General features: G+C 47.8%; 1 protein-coding gene across 3 annotated transcripts in view; it reads right to left on the bottom strand.

Moving 5' to 3' along the window:
* PRDM15 (PR/SET domain 15) overlaps positions 1 to 13,743 on the bottom strand; it is a 73,864-nt gene that overhangs the window by 11,387 nt on the left and 48,734 nt on the right. For all 3 annotated transcript variants that reach the window (XM_066259327.1, XM_066259329.1, XM_066259328.1), the window contains 6 exons: positions 12,422 to 12,556; positions 11,433 to 11,596; positions 10,500 to 10,579; positions 10,090 to 10,209; positions 1,777 to 1,908; positions 79 to 162 (listed from right to left, as the gene is read on the bottom strand). In XM_066259327.1, the coding sequence (XP_066115424.1) occupies positions 79 to 162; positions 1,777 to 1,908; positions 10,090 to 10,209; positions 10,500 to 10,579; positions 11,433 to 11,596; positions 12,422 to 12,556 (715 nt within the window). The remainder of the gene's footprint in view (positions 1 to 78; positions 163 to 1,776; positions 1,909 to 10,089; positions 10,210 to 10,499; positions 10,580 to 11,432; positions 11,597 to 12,421; positions 12,557 to 13,743) is intronic.

Genomic DNA, 13,743 nt, shown 5'->3' with positions numbered 1-13,743 from the left:
GGTCACACAGCTGCTCCCACCCAACACTAGGACTGCAGCACGTGGCCAGCACATTCCTTCAGGCTGCACCCTGCTTACCTGTGTGGATGAGCTTGTGGGTCTCCATCGTGTTTCTCTCACTGAAAGTCTTTCCACACAATTCGCACATGAAGTCTTTAATCCCTGCAGAAAAAAAGCACATTTAATTTCAGATGTTTCATAGTGCTTTACACACAGCAGGTGTCTTGTCCCTGACACACTTTGGTGTTTGGAGAGGCTGTGGGGGAAGGAAGATTGCCTGCAGACAAAGTAAGCACACTTCCAATCAGCAGAAGACTGGGCTTGGAGAATTTTCCCTCTGTAGGTGACTTAGCAAGGACTTGCTTCAGAAAGGGGGGCAGGTCAGTTTCAGCCTGGGGCCCACAGGGCTGCCAGACATTCTGAATGAGCAGAATCTGATTCACTGAGTTTTATACTGCATTAGTTCATGACAAGGGGAGGCAGATACCGCATTTATGAAACTTGGGTGGTTACTGTTAGGGGTTCCATCAGTTCATCCTAGATCCCAATGCTCCCACTGGTTGGTCACTTGGTCTGGGGCAATCTTGCTGCTTGCCTGCAACCTTGTGAGCAAGCATTGGGGCATCAGTCCCATTTACTCCCCAAACTGACAAAAATGTGGACCCTGAAAAAGTCTCTTAAATGAAGTTTCCCCCAAAATATAACAAGACAAGTGAGTTTAAGGGTCCAGCCAACTTGGTCCTGTGACTATGTATGGAGCCCCAGTAGGCGCAGGGCTCTGGGCTCACTGTGGCTGGAGAAGGGGCAGACAGGAATAGAAGTCAACAACATCCCCTAGCAGTGGGTGCTGAAGCAGGCGGAGTGTGGAGGATTGCAGAACCTAGAAGTGGGTCATGGCCCAGTCCTGGGGGAATGAAAAAGCTTCCCAGAGAAAGCAAAACAGGTGATGGGTGAGCTTCCCCAGGAAGAAAAGGACAGCACATGTCCATACAACCCCAGTGACATGGGGAGCCTGGCACACCTGCGTGGCAGTCTGGGGAGCTGGGGCGAGGAGGGAGGTGGGTGTACAGGCAGACGGGCCAGGCGGTGGCAGGACGCAAGGCCATTTCAGGGAGGACACAGACAAGGTGGAGAGGTTCTCACTAGAAATGTCATACTCAGATACTCAAATTCCACCATTGAGATTAACTTCCTTCTGTTTTCATGTCTATCTTAATTCCCTCTTACACACACATTTACCTGTATATAAAGATTGTATAAACAATGGCTCATATTTGATGTTGCAGAGGCTGTTTTTCCTCTCATTGTGTCAATAACCCTATGCACAGTAACACGTATCACATCACTTTTAATGGATGCATTCTTCTCTTTTGTGGATGCACAATTTAGCCTTTGCCCTACTAATGGACACTTAAGATGTCCAGATCAGCTTGTACACATTTCTGGGCCCCTATCTGATCACTCCCGGGGCACACATTCTCGCAGACCAATGGCTACGCGGGGTAAGGACCGGGCTGAACTGGCAGGTGTCACCCAATTCCCGCTGGCGAGCCCGGCAGCGACTGGTTCCTGTGCGCATGCGCAGTGACGCGAGTTACTGGGCGCCTGCAGGAAGGCTGCTTATCCGCAGCTCCCGGAATTTGGAGCTCTCGGAGCTCGCTCAGACTCGGGCTTATTGGGAGCCAAATACAGTGAGAAACCAGGAGGCACTCTTTTCGGTGCCGTTTCACCACATGGCCCGGCGGTTACCACATGCTAGCGCTCCAGCCAACTCACCAGTGTGCCGCTTGTAGTGCTTGAGCATGTTGACCTTCTGCGCGAACTTGCGGTGGCACTCCTTGCACTCGTACTCCTTGATGCCCTTGTGCAACTTCATGTGGTGGCGCAGCGCATGCTTGGTCTTCATGCCTGCCGGACAGGAGCAGGTGGGCGCCTGCCACGCCCCCCTGTGCCAGTGCCGCGCCCCTGACCTGCACCTCCCACAGTGCTGGCGCCCGGATCCCCGACTATGCCCGTACCCGGGACCCTCTGGCAGACACAGCTCTCAGTGACCACAGAAAGAATGAAGGGGAAAGACGGGGCTGAGGGGTTCCTCTTAAAAAGGCTCTCCCACCAACTTGGGCAGCTGAGCCACTGAGAGCCCTTAGGATTTACAGTCAACGTCTAGAGACAGTGCCTGTCCCACCCTGATGGTTAGTGCTCGGAACGATGAGACCTCTGGGTAAATGTCCCAAGTGTATATTGTGATTCAGTCCAGTCACGGGGGAAGAGACCTATAAGCCTCCTGCAGCTTCCTGTTGATACTGGTGATGTAAAAGTAAGGAAGGTCAGGAATAACACCCTGGGACATTCTAGCTCTCCAGTCTAAGCAGAGACTTTAACTTCACCAAGTCAACCTTTACTATACCACCTTACTCAGGCCAGTGGACAAGGGACTACCCAGTACAGGATGTGACTCTGGCTGAGGGTTTTGGCCTGGGACACCCACTAGGTGGCGATGCTGCACAGGAAGGGCCAGTGTGTGCCTGTTGGGGCTGCAGGCAGGCGACACTGTGGAGCATGGGAGCAGCAGCTCATGAGCTCACAGCAGACATCCAGTCCCACTGGCTACAGGCTGAGCCAGCAAGTGACACTGGATGGGTCACCACTAACTCACCACCACCCAGAAAATGGCCTCTGCAAGGGGGGTGATGGGGACAGATAACTCTTACTGCCCTTAGTAACAGCAGTGGGAGGACTACTGTGCCCTAAGATTCCTCTCTTCAGCTGGTCATCAGCTCCCTTCCAGGTTTTCCAGAACACCCTCTGCAGCGGTCAATGGAGATGTGAACTTAAACCAGCTCCTGCTGGGACTCTAAACCCTCCGCTCAGTGAGCAGCCTGGCTGCGTTCCCTCATCAGCCATGAAACTGCCAGGCCAAGATAGCCAAGGGAGTGGAAGTCCCTGAAATGCTGTCCTCCTGTCTTGTATGTGCAGAAAGGGGTTCCTCCGCCACAGGGTAGGAAGGACATGTGTGGGCTTGACACCAACTGCAGGGCAGGCGTTTTCCCTTTAGAAAATCATTATGGCCCTAGCTGGTTGGCTCAGTGGTAGAGCGTTGGCCTAGCGTGTGGAAGTCCCGGATTCAATTCCCGGCCAAAGCATACAGGAGAAATGACCACCTGCTTCTCCACCCTTCCCCCTCTTTCTATCTCTCTCTTCCTCTCCTGCAGCTGAGGCTCCACTGGAGCAAATGTTGGCCCTGGCACTGAGGATGGCTCCATGGCTTCTGCCTCAGGCCCTAGAATGGCTCTGGTTGCAACAGAGCAACGCCCCAGATGGGCAGAGCATCGCCCCCTGGTGGGCATGCCGGGTGGATCCCGGTCAGGCGCATGTGGGAGTCTATCTCTCTGCCTCCCTGCTTCTCACTTCAGAAAAATACACACACACACAAAAATCATTATATAGTCCTAGTGAAAAAAATTACAGGTGACCAGAGGTTAGCCCACAGGATGGCGCTCCAGCAGCCTGCCCTTCCAAGTCATGCTGGCGATGGGACACACACCTGGGTACATCCTGGCCATGTACCCCAGGACCTTCTGGACCCTCCTGGACCTTCTGCTGCCCAGTCACTTCTGTTAACTCTACCATTTGATATCACTTCTACCTCAGGTCTGGTCTGACAACTGCACTGCTTTCAACAGTGCATCTCATACAACTAATGGCTTATATTTGTCCTTTATAGACAGCTGAGCTCCTACCACAGCCTGACACTGTTCCAGGTGCCAGAGGCTGAACAGAGAGCCAAACAAGGTCCCCAGCTTCATGGGGGAGGGACAGACAAGCAAAGGCAAAGTGTCACATGAAAAGTCATAAAGAGAAGCAGGACAAAGCAGATGGGGATGGCAGGAGGGGAGGCGGCCAGAATGTTGGCTCATTGTGGGGAGGGACATCAGGGGATCCCCCTCAGATGAGGCATCTGAAGGAGTGCCTGGAAGAGTGTTGTGTGGGGGGGAGGCCAAGAGCTACTTGGGGAAATAGCATTCCTGGTGGGGGAAACAGCGTGGAGGCTCTGAGTCCACTGTAATTAATTTCTCAGTGTTTTAAACTATCCCATCACAGACAGTGCAGCAGTGAACACATCTTTACATAGCAAACACATTCTGTAGAGCAGGTGGTAACAGGACAGGTTTCCAGCTGCAGCTAACTGCCCAACTGCCCACCCAATTATACCAGAGTCTGCGAGCGTGCCTGCCTCCTCCCCTCTCCAGCACTGGCTGTTCCTCCAGGCTGTGCCTGGGTCAGCGGCACCTTGGCTTTGACCCTGATGGGAAGGTCCTTGCAGGGTCAGCACCCAGTGGATAAATGAGCAGAAGGGAGCTAGCTGATTTGTGTTGTTCTGCCCCAACCAGCACCTCTCTCCCATATACTTCCAAAATACACTTATTCTAAGTCACAAAAGTAACACAAGGTCCTGAAAAACAAACGAAACAAAATGCTCAGAAGTAAAGAGATGATAAAGTCCACCCCCCATTCTGACCTCCCCATCTCAGCCAATGTGGGTGACAGTCATGTTTCTCTTTCCAGTTTATAAAAGAAACCTGAGAACTGTTTTTGAAATAGACACGACTGCCACACAGTGGACATTTTAAGACTCGCCACTATAATTTGGACTCAAGTCTACATCTCATTTACAACTTACTTTGGGCAAATAGGTATTTTTTAAATACTAAGAATGCCCTAACCCGGAACAAGTCCCTTTGCATCTCTCTAAAGGCCTGGTGTGGTGGTGTCCTTCATGCAGGCCACACGCTGTCTCACCAAAATTTGTCCTGTGCACGTTTCATGATAGGTGAAGTGTTTTTGAACAAGATATCTTCCTGTTATCCTCAGCTACTATTGCTGTACATGGAAACCCAACAGGGATGGTACACTGGCCCCCGGTTGCCAGGTTTCAGGACTCCCATTACTTCTAACAGTCTCTCACTTGAAAGTCCCAGTCGGGTGTTGAATTTCTAAGGAAAAATGTAAAGGCATACTATGCAACAGCGTTCCCAGCAACATCATTTGTAATGATAAAAGACTGTATACATGGTAACCCTTAATACATAAGTAAAAGGGTCTGGTTATAAGATAGGGTGAATCTTATCAAGGTTTTGAGAAAAATCAAAGTAATCTTCACCTGTCATGCTAAGATGGATTTTATATATGTATGTGTGTGTGTATGTGTATGTGTGTGTGTGTGTATCCCCCCCCCTCCGCCACTAGAGAGAGTAGGGGGTGGGAATAGACAGGGACAGACAGAGAGATGAAAAGCATCAACTCGTTATTACAGCACCTTTAGTTGTTCACTGACTGCTTTCTCATACATGCCTTGATTGGGGGACTCCAGCTGAGCCAGTGACCCTGTGCTAAAGCCAGCGACCTTGGGCTTCAAGCCAGCCACCTTTGGGCTCAAGCCAGCAACGATGGGGTCATGTCTATGATCCCATGCTCAAGTCAGCAACCCCGTGCTTAAGCTTGAAGTAGATGATCCCAAGCTCAAGCCAGTAACTTTGGGGTTTTGAACCTAGGTCCTCAGCATCCCAGGTCAATGCTCTATCCACTATACCAACTGGTCAGGCTAAGATGGACTTTTAAGTAAACAAAAAGCAAGGTATGGAAAGAACTGATAAGCATGAGCATCTGCTATTAGGGGCTGATGGCTGTGATATGAAGGCAAAAGGACAGTACCAACATTTCAGGGTTACATGAAATAAATGTGGCAGCCCAAGAATTAATACTAATATTTACTGAAAGTATTCAGGACTCATAAAAGAAATCTTTTAACATTAAATACATTTCAAATATATAAATAATATTATAAGATGTGGCTCTGACCTCAGTGTCTGCCCTGGCACCCCTTCCTGCCCAGCCAGGCCTGCTGAGCAGCACTTGGGTGGGTGGGGGTTCCCCTCTGAGAGCCTAGGTATGGCTTATGGTTTCTCCATGCCCACCTGGAGAAACATGGGGGGGGCAGCAGGTGGGGAATGGGCTGGAAGAGCTGCGGATAGAGCTGAGCCAGCACGATCATCACTAGACAGGCACAGAAACTGTTAGAAATGTTCCTAGCAAATGATTAACAATGGACCTATGGAAGAGCACAGCGGAGGTGTGAGGTGGGAATCACAACTTCATCATGCACGGCTGGGTGCGTGTGTTACTTTTTCAATAAAACAATTTGCATGCTGCCCTTGCACAAAGTTATTTTGGGAGACAGATGAGAACTGTTGCCTCTGGGGGAGGGAACTGAGGACTAGGGGTGCAGAGAAAAGGAGCTCTTCACTCTGCTCTTCTCTGCAGTTAATTCTTTAGCCTTTCACATGTGATTTTATTTTAAGTGGGCTAGGGGTTCTCCCATGAGTGGAATGACAAGGCACAGTGTTTTCTTCATACATTTCTATTTGATTTTTTTAATGTTTTTTTTAAAATTCATTTTAGAGGGGAGAGGGAGAGACAGAGAGGAGAGACAGAGAAGGAGGGGAGGAGCTGGAAGCATCAACTCCCATATGTGCCTTGACCAGGCAAGCCCAGGGTTTCGAACTGGCGACCAGCATTTCCAGGTCGATGCTTTATCCACTGTGCCACCACAGGTCAGGCTCTATTTGATTTTAAAAACCAAATAAAGGAAGATGGTTTCACTGGTGATTTCCACCAAACATCTGAAGAATAATTAACACCAATCCTTCTCCAACTCTTTTAAAAAATCGAAGAGGAGGAAACACTCCCAGACTCATTTTATAAGGTCGGCATTACCCCAATACCAAACCCACACAAAAACAGCACAAGAAAAGAAAATTACAGACCAATATCCCTAATAAACATAAATGTAAAAATTCTCAACAAAATATTAGCAAACTGAATTTAACAGCACATTATAAGGATCATTCACCATGATCAAGTGGGATTCATCCCTGGGATGCAGGGATATTTCAACATCTGCAGATCAATTAATGTGATATACCACACTAATAGAATGAAAGATAGAAGTCATATGATCATCTCAAGAGATGCACAGAAAGCATTTGACAAAATACAACATAATTTCATGATAAAAATGTTCAACAAATTAGGTATAGAAGGAATGTTCCTCAACACAATACAGACCAAATTTGACAAACCCACATCATACTTAATATGTTGAAGAGTTAAAAGCCTTTCCTTTAAGATCAGGAACAAGACAAGGATGCCCACTCTTACCATTTCTATTCAACATAATAGTGGAAGTACCAGACAGAGCAAATAGGCAACCGAAAAAAGCATATACAGATCAGAAAGGAAGAAGTAAAATTATTTCTGTTCATAGAGGTATGATCTGATATACAGAAAACCCTAAGCACTCCACTAAAAAACTGTTAGAATAAATAGAGTTGTACAGTACAAAATCAACATACAGAAATCAGTTGTATTTTTATACACTAACAACAAATTATATAAAAGAGAAATTAAGAAAGCAACCCCATTTACAATAGTATTGAAAACAATAAAACACTCAAAAATAAATTTAACTAAGGAGGTAAAAGATCTGTACACTGGAAACTGTAATACATTGCTAAGACTGAAGAGGACCAAATAAATGGAAAGATTTCCAATGTTCACTAATTAGAAGAATTAATATTGTGCAAGTACACTAACCAAAGTGATCTACAGATTCAATGCTATTCTTATAAAAATTCCAATGATATTTTTTCATAGAAATAGAAAGACTATTCTAAAATTTGGTTGGAACCATGAAAAACCTCAAGTAGCCAAAGTAATCCTGAGAAAGAAAAACAAATTTGGAGCATCACTATACCTGATATATTACAGTACATATCAAAAAGCTATAGTAATCAAAACAGTATGGTTCTGGCATAAAAATAGATACATAGATCTGTGGAACAAAATAGAGAATCCAGAAATAAACCCTCACAAAATATAATCAACTAATTTTTGACATGGGTGCCAAAAACACACAATGGGAAAAACACAGTCTCTTCAATAATCATTGCTGGGAAAACTGGGAATCCATATGTAGAAGAATGAAACTGTAAGCCTGTCTTACCCCCTCCAAATATTAACTCAAAATGGATAAAAATATTTAAATGTAACCTAAAATTCCTGAAAGAAACCATGGGGTAAAAGATCCTTGACACTGGTTGAGGCCATGATTTCTTGGATAAGCCACCAAAACCAAAGGCAACAAAAACTAAAATAAACATGTAGAACTACATTAAACTAAAGAGCTTCTGCACAGCAAAGGAAACAATCCAAAAAAAAAAAAAAACTTACTGAGTCAGAGAAAGTATTCATAAACCATATACTAAATAAGGGACAAGAGCTTATACACTCAATAGCAAAAAAAGAAGAAAATAATCCAATTAAAAATAGGCAAAGGACCTGAATAGGCATTTTTCTAAAGACTTATAAATGGCCAACAGGTAATGAAAATGTGCTCAGAGTCACTAATCCTCAGGGAAATACAAATCAAAACCACCATGAGATACCACCTCATACAGATTAAATGGTTTTAATCAAAAAGACAAGAGATAATAAATGTTGGTGAGGATGTGAAAAAAAAGGAACCCTTGTGTACTGTTGGTGGGAATAAAAACTGGTACAGCCACCATGGAAACCAGAATGGCAGTCCCTCAAAAAATTAAAAATTGAACTGCCATATAACCCAGCAATCACGCTTCTGGGTCTGTATCCAAAGGAAAGGAAAACAGAATCTTTAAGAGATATCTGCACTCCCATGGTCACTGCTACATTAGTCACAATAGCCAAGAAAGGAAACGACCTCAGTGTCCATCACAGATGAATGGATAAAAAAGATGGAATATATACAATGGAATATTATTCAGCCACAAAAAAGAAGAAATCCTGCCATTTGCAACAACATGGACAGACTTTAAAGGTATTATGCTCTGTGAGATAAGTCAGACAGAGAAAGACAAGTACTATGCATCACTTATATGTACTTTCTTAAAAAATTAGACTTGTGAAAACAGCAGAATGGTGGTTATCAGAGGGTGGGTGCGGGGAATTGGGGAAAGGTTACTCAAGGGCACAAACAGTAGATGACTAAGTCTTGGAGATCTCATGCACAACATGGTTAAGTATAGTCCACAGTACTGTATTATAAACTTCAAAGTTGCTAAGAATCTAGATCTTAACTGTTCTCAACACAAAAAGGAAATGCTAACTACATGATGTGGTGAAGGTGTTGGCCGACGCACTGTAGTAATCATGCTGCAATTATAAATGCATCAAACTAATGCACTGTACGCTTCATACTTACACTATGTTATATGTCATTTAAGTTTCCATAAAAAAAGGAAAAAAGTAAAACCCTTATGGAATATAAAATTTTAAAAAGATCCTAATGGCAAAGCAGATAAACTTTCTTTTAGGTGAACGAGGGTGGGTCTGGGGCTCTCCAATATGTGGCCGCTTGGAAGAACCAAGGATAGTTTTGATGGTTATTTCAAAAGCAGAAATGGGTTAGTACTCGCTTCAGCAGCACATATACTAAGAACAGAAATGGATTAAAATGTTAGCATGTACTGGGATTATCTATTTTTTAATTTCACTTACTGATGAGATGTTTCACAAATAGGTTTATTATTTAACTAATTTCACCTGATTAATGTAAAGGTCACAGTGATCACAGGTGACAGCAAAGCACTGTCTATGTACAAAGTTGGCTCTAGTCAGTAGCAGTTCATAGCTGAGGACTCTGCATCTCCCTTTAGACCACATGGCGATTCTTAGTATTTTGTATTTCAAACAATTACATGTTGTACTATTTCCCTGCATTTAAAACAATTTGTTTTAAATCAAACAAATTCTTCGTGTCTTTGTGCCTTTTGGACTACTTTGTTTTCCTTCTAGGTCACTCCTTTAAATGCTTACTTCCTGTCTGGTCTTTTTAAAGTATACGATTAGGTCTGGGCAACCTTGGACAGCCGGGTGCCCCCCTCTCACTTCGATGTGCCAGGTCTTGCACACCCTCTGCTGAGAGCTCCATGGCGGGCGGCAGGCCCGTGAGCCAGCTGTCTGTGCGAGGCTGGGCACCCCGCCCACACATACCTTTCCCGCACTCAGCGCACAGGTACTCCCGGATGTTGTCGTGTACACGCATGTGCTCCTTCAGCATGTCCTTCCTGGCAAAGGACTTCCCACACTGCTCACAGGCATGGCTCTTCACACCTTACAAACAAACGTATCCAAATTTCAAGCCCATGAAGAACTGCATCCACGGTCACAGCACACAGGCAGGAACTGGAGGGAAGGTGGCCCCCCTACAGCCAGAAGCACAGAGCCATCCCTTTCCCGCCTCCTCAGAACCCTCCTCGGACTCTTTGGCAAGGAGGAGGTACTGAGGACCTGGGAGAGACATGCTGGGAGCAAGTGGACAGAAGAATGCACTGAGAGGGGCATCTGCAGAGAAGGCCGGCCGGGCAGCTCAGCCTGGGCCGTGTCCTGACAGGAACACCTACCTGTGTGGATGAGTTTATGCCGCTCCAGGTTCCCAATGCTGTTGAAGATCCGCCCACAGATCTCACAGGGGTGAATGTACCTGAAACCAGACAGAAGCCTCAGGCGGGCCTCACAGCCACAGGGACCATAGGCAGCAGGCACACTTTCGCTGCGCACCATGATCGGCAAAGGTGAGGCCAAAAGGTATAATGGAGATGACAAGACACAAAGATTTCAGGGCTATCATGAGCTTAATGTGTTCCCCCACTCAAATCCACATTTAAGCCCCAACCCCCAGCTCCTCAGAATGTGACTGTGATTAAGTTCAAATGCGGTCACTGGAGTGGGCTCTAATCCCATATGATTGGTGTACTTATGAAAAGAACGCCTTATGAAATTGGAACACAGAGAGACAGGTAGAGTCGACCATGTGATGACACAGAAAGAAGACGCCATGTACAAGCCGCGGAGAAGGGCCTGGAGCAGATTATCTCACAGCCCGAAGGAGTCAGCCTGCGACACCTTGATCACAGACCTCTGGCCTCCAGCACTGAGACAATACATTTCTGTTGTTCAGGCTGCCCAGTCTGTGCCACTTTGTTACGGCGGCCTGAGCTGGCTACTGCAGCCTCTACCTGTCCACTTGCTAGGCTCAGAGCACTGACTCTGGGCTGCAGCCAGGTGTGAGGCATTCAGGGGCTCTAATCACTGGAGAAAGGGTTTCTGGTGGCTCCACAAGCCTGGAATGTGGCTGTTCATGCTGAGTCCTAGCAGGGTGTATGTGGGCCCGGGAGAACTGGTGGGGGACAGAACAAACAGGCAAGGTATTTCCCAGGACTGGCCGGGCTCATAGAGAGACAGAGTGCCCAATTGAGCATTGCCTCTCTGCACCTCCCCTGGGCACCACCCAGCCCCGCGCTGCACTAGTGTCCTGGGAGCTCCAAGAGCCTCACTTCTGCACGTTGGGGTCCGGCAGGTTCTCGCGGTGGATGACCATGTGGGCATGGTAGGTGGCCTTCAGGGCGAAGCGCCGGTTGCAGGTGCTGCAGCCGTAGCCCTTCTCCTTGTGCACCTCCATGATGTGCTTCAGGTACTCCTTCCCACGGCCAAAGGTGAGCTGTGGACAGGCACATGGCTCACCCCACGCTCAGCCCGGCCTCTGCAGCTCAGCAGGCACTACTGCACACCGAGGCGCAAGGATGCCAGTAAGGGCCCGTCACCCTGAGAAGGGGACTCCTAGGGGCAGGGGCAGGGGCAGCACTGAGTAAAACTGTGCAGCGGCAGCAGGGGGCTGTGAAAAGTGGACCCCAGCTCCTCCTGGGCCTCCCAGCCTCCTCTCCAGAACAGTAGTGCCCTGAGCTCCCAGTCTCTTGCCCACCCCACAGCCCTGACCGGTGAATGCTCAGGCGCTGGGATGAGTACACAGGGGCGGTGCTCAGAGAACACAGGCACCTGTGCCTGACAGGGAGTGAGCTGCGCTTTCCCGAGCAGTGGGCTCCAGTGCAGGGACCAGTGCTTGTGTAGCTGCTGCTGAAAATGGAGCCCGGTGCCCCTTGAGATCAAAACCACCCCTCTGAGCAAGGTCCCCCTTCCACACATGGGCCAGGATGTGGTGAAGGGCCGCTGGTCTGAGGGACAGAGAAGGAGAGGGGAGAGAGGGCCCCCATGCAGCTGACGTTCACAAAGCCAGATCCCCACCCAGTTAGTAGCCACACCATCATGCACAGACCAGTCTGGAGACCAGTTATGAGTGTGGTCCACGTGAGACCATGCTCCATCCCTAAGAACATACGTGACATTGGGCAGCCTTCCAGGACACCTGTGATACAGGGCCAGCCCACACGAGTGGCCACCACTCCAGACTCAGCCCACGGAGCCCAAGCCTGCTGGGTCTGGCAGCCTCTGGTCTGAGCTGCCTTTCCTGACGTTCCTGAGCCGTTACCTGACACCTTTTGCAGCTGTACTTGTGAGGTTCCGAATCCGCACTCTCATCAGAATTGTCATCGTTTTCTTCTGAGGAGATCCCGATCTTGCCAATAAACTCTTCCCTTTGGTGGTCATCCATCAAGGCGATGTCCTGGGAAAAGTCACAAAGTTCAGTTTCTAACACACTTGGCAAGCCTTCAATCAGTTATTTATTCCACAGCAATGGGGAGGTTCGCCCCACAAAGGCAGCGCCTCTCTGATGGGTAGGAGTTCTCTGGAGCTCCCATCTACTGCATCCTTTGTGAGACAGGCACTGACCCCACTTCCCTAAGGGCAAACCCACCAGGCCCCTGCTTGCATTCAGATAACCCTGACGCCCACTGAGGGTGAGGGCAGGGAACAGAAAAACTCCTGGCCTCATGTGCCTGGGTTTGAGCCGGGTGCTTCCTGAACTTGGGAACACATAACGTTCTTGTCTTTGACAGTGACTTCTGTCAGTGGGGTGGGATCAGTGGACTCTAAGGCTTCCTTCTGTGTGACGTGACCGGGATTGCCTCCTAAAGTTCTATTTACATCTTTGAAAAATACGGCAAGAAACACTCCAACAGTCATTCCACAGGCCAGAAACACTCAGGGGTGAACAGGTGTGTGTCTGTGTGTGTGTGTGTGTGTGTGTGTGAGAGAGAGAGAGAGAGAGAGAGAGAGAGAGAGAGAGAGAGATGCGTGCGTGAGTATGCATGTGTGCATGCATGCCTAGAAGCAGAGAAAGCAGCATTGCAGGGAGTCACCAGCCACAGCTGAAATGGAGCAGGGCTTGGTATGCATGGTGGTTGGCTTCCTGTCTTAGTAACTCCCGACGGCCACAGGGGACGGCTCTCCACTCTCCCTGTCACTGCTCATTTTCAGGCAGAGGCTGCCAGGACGCACAGCATTGCTGGCCAAGTTCCATCAATAAGCAAAACTTAGAACTCTGGGAAGGGAACAGGGTTGCTTTGAAGAGTTCGTTATCCTCTCTTCCCCTCCTCCCTCCGGCCAATGCAGAGGTTTTCACAAAGGTTGAAGATCCATTTCTACTACTGTAAATTCTCACATTTACTGAAACTGAATCCCTATTTTCCATTAGCAAAGGAAGGATAGCACTCTTTTTGGAAGAGAACATCCCGAGGAAGACAAGCACCTGCTTAAGGGCCACTGCTGTGGGGTACTCAGACCCACTAGGCCCTTCACCTCTGTTTGGTCAATTTTGTCCTCCTGGAAACCCACTTACTGTGACAGGGCTCAGGGCTCTGTTTTACAGAGAGAAACATGAAGGCTCAGAAGAATGCCAGGAGTAGCACC

Source organism: Saccopteryx bilineata, chromosome 2 (assembly GCF_036850765.1).
Source record: "Saccopteryx bilineata isolate mSacBil1 chromosome 2, mSacBil1_pri_phased_curated, whole genome shotgun sequence".
Lineage (NCBI taxonomy): Eukaryota > Metazoa > Chordata > Mammalia > Chiroptera > Emballonuridae > Saccopteryx > Saccopteryx bilineata.
The sequence above is the reverse complement of the archived record's forward strand: the minus strand, read 5'-3'. Positions and strand labels throughout refer to the sequence as shown.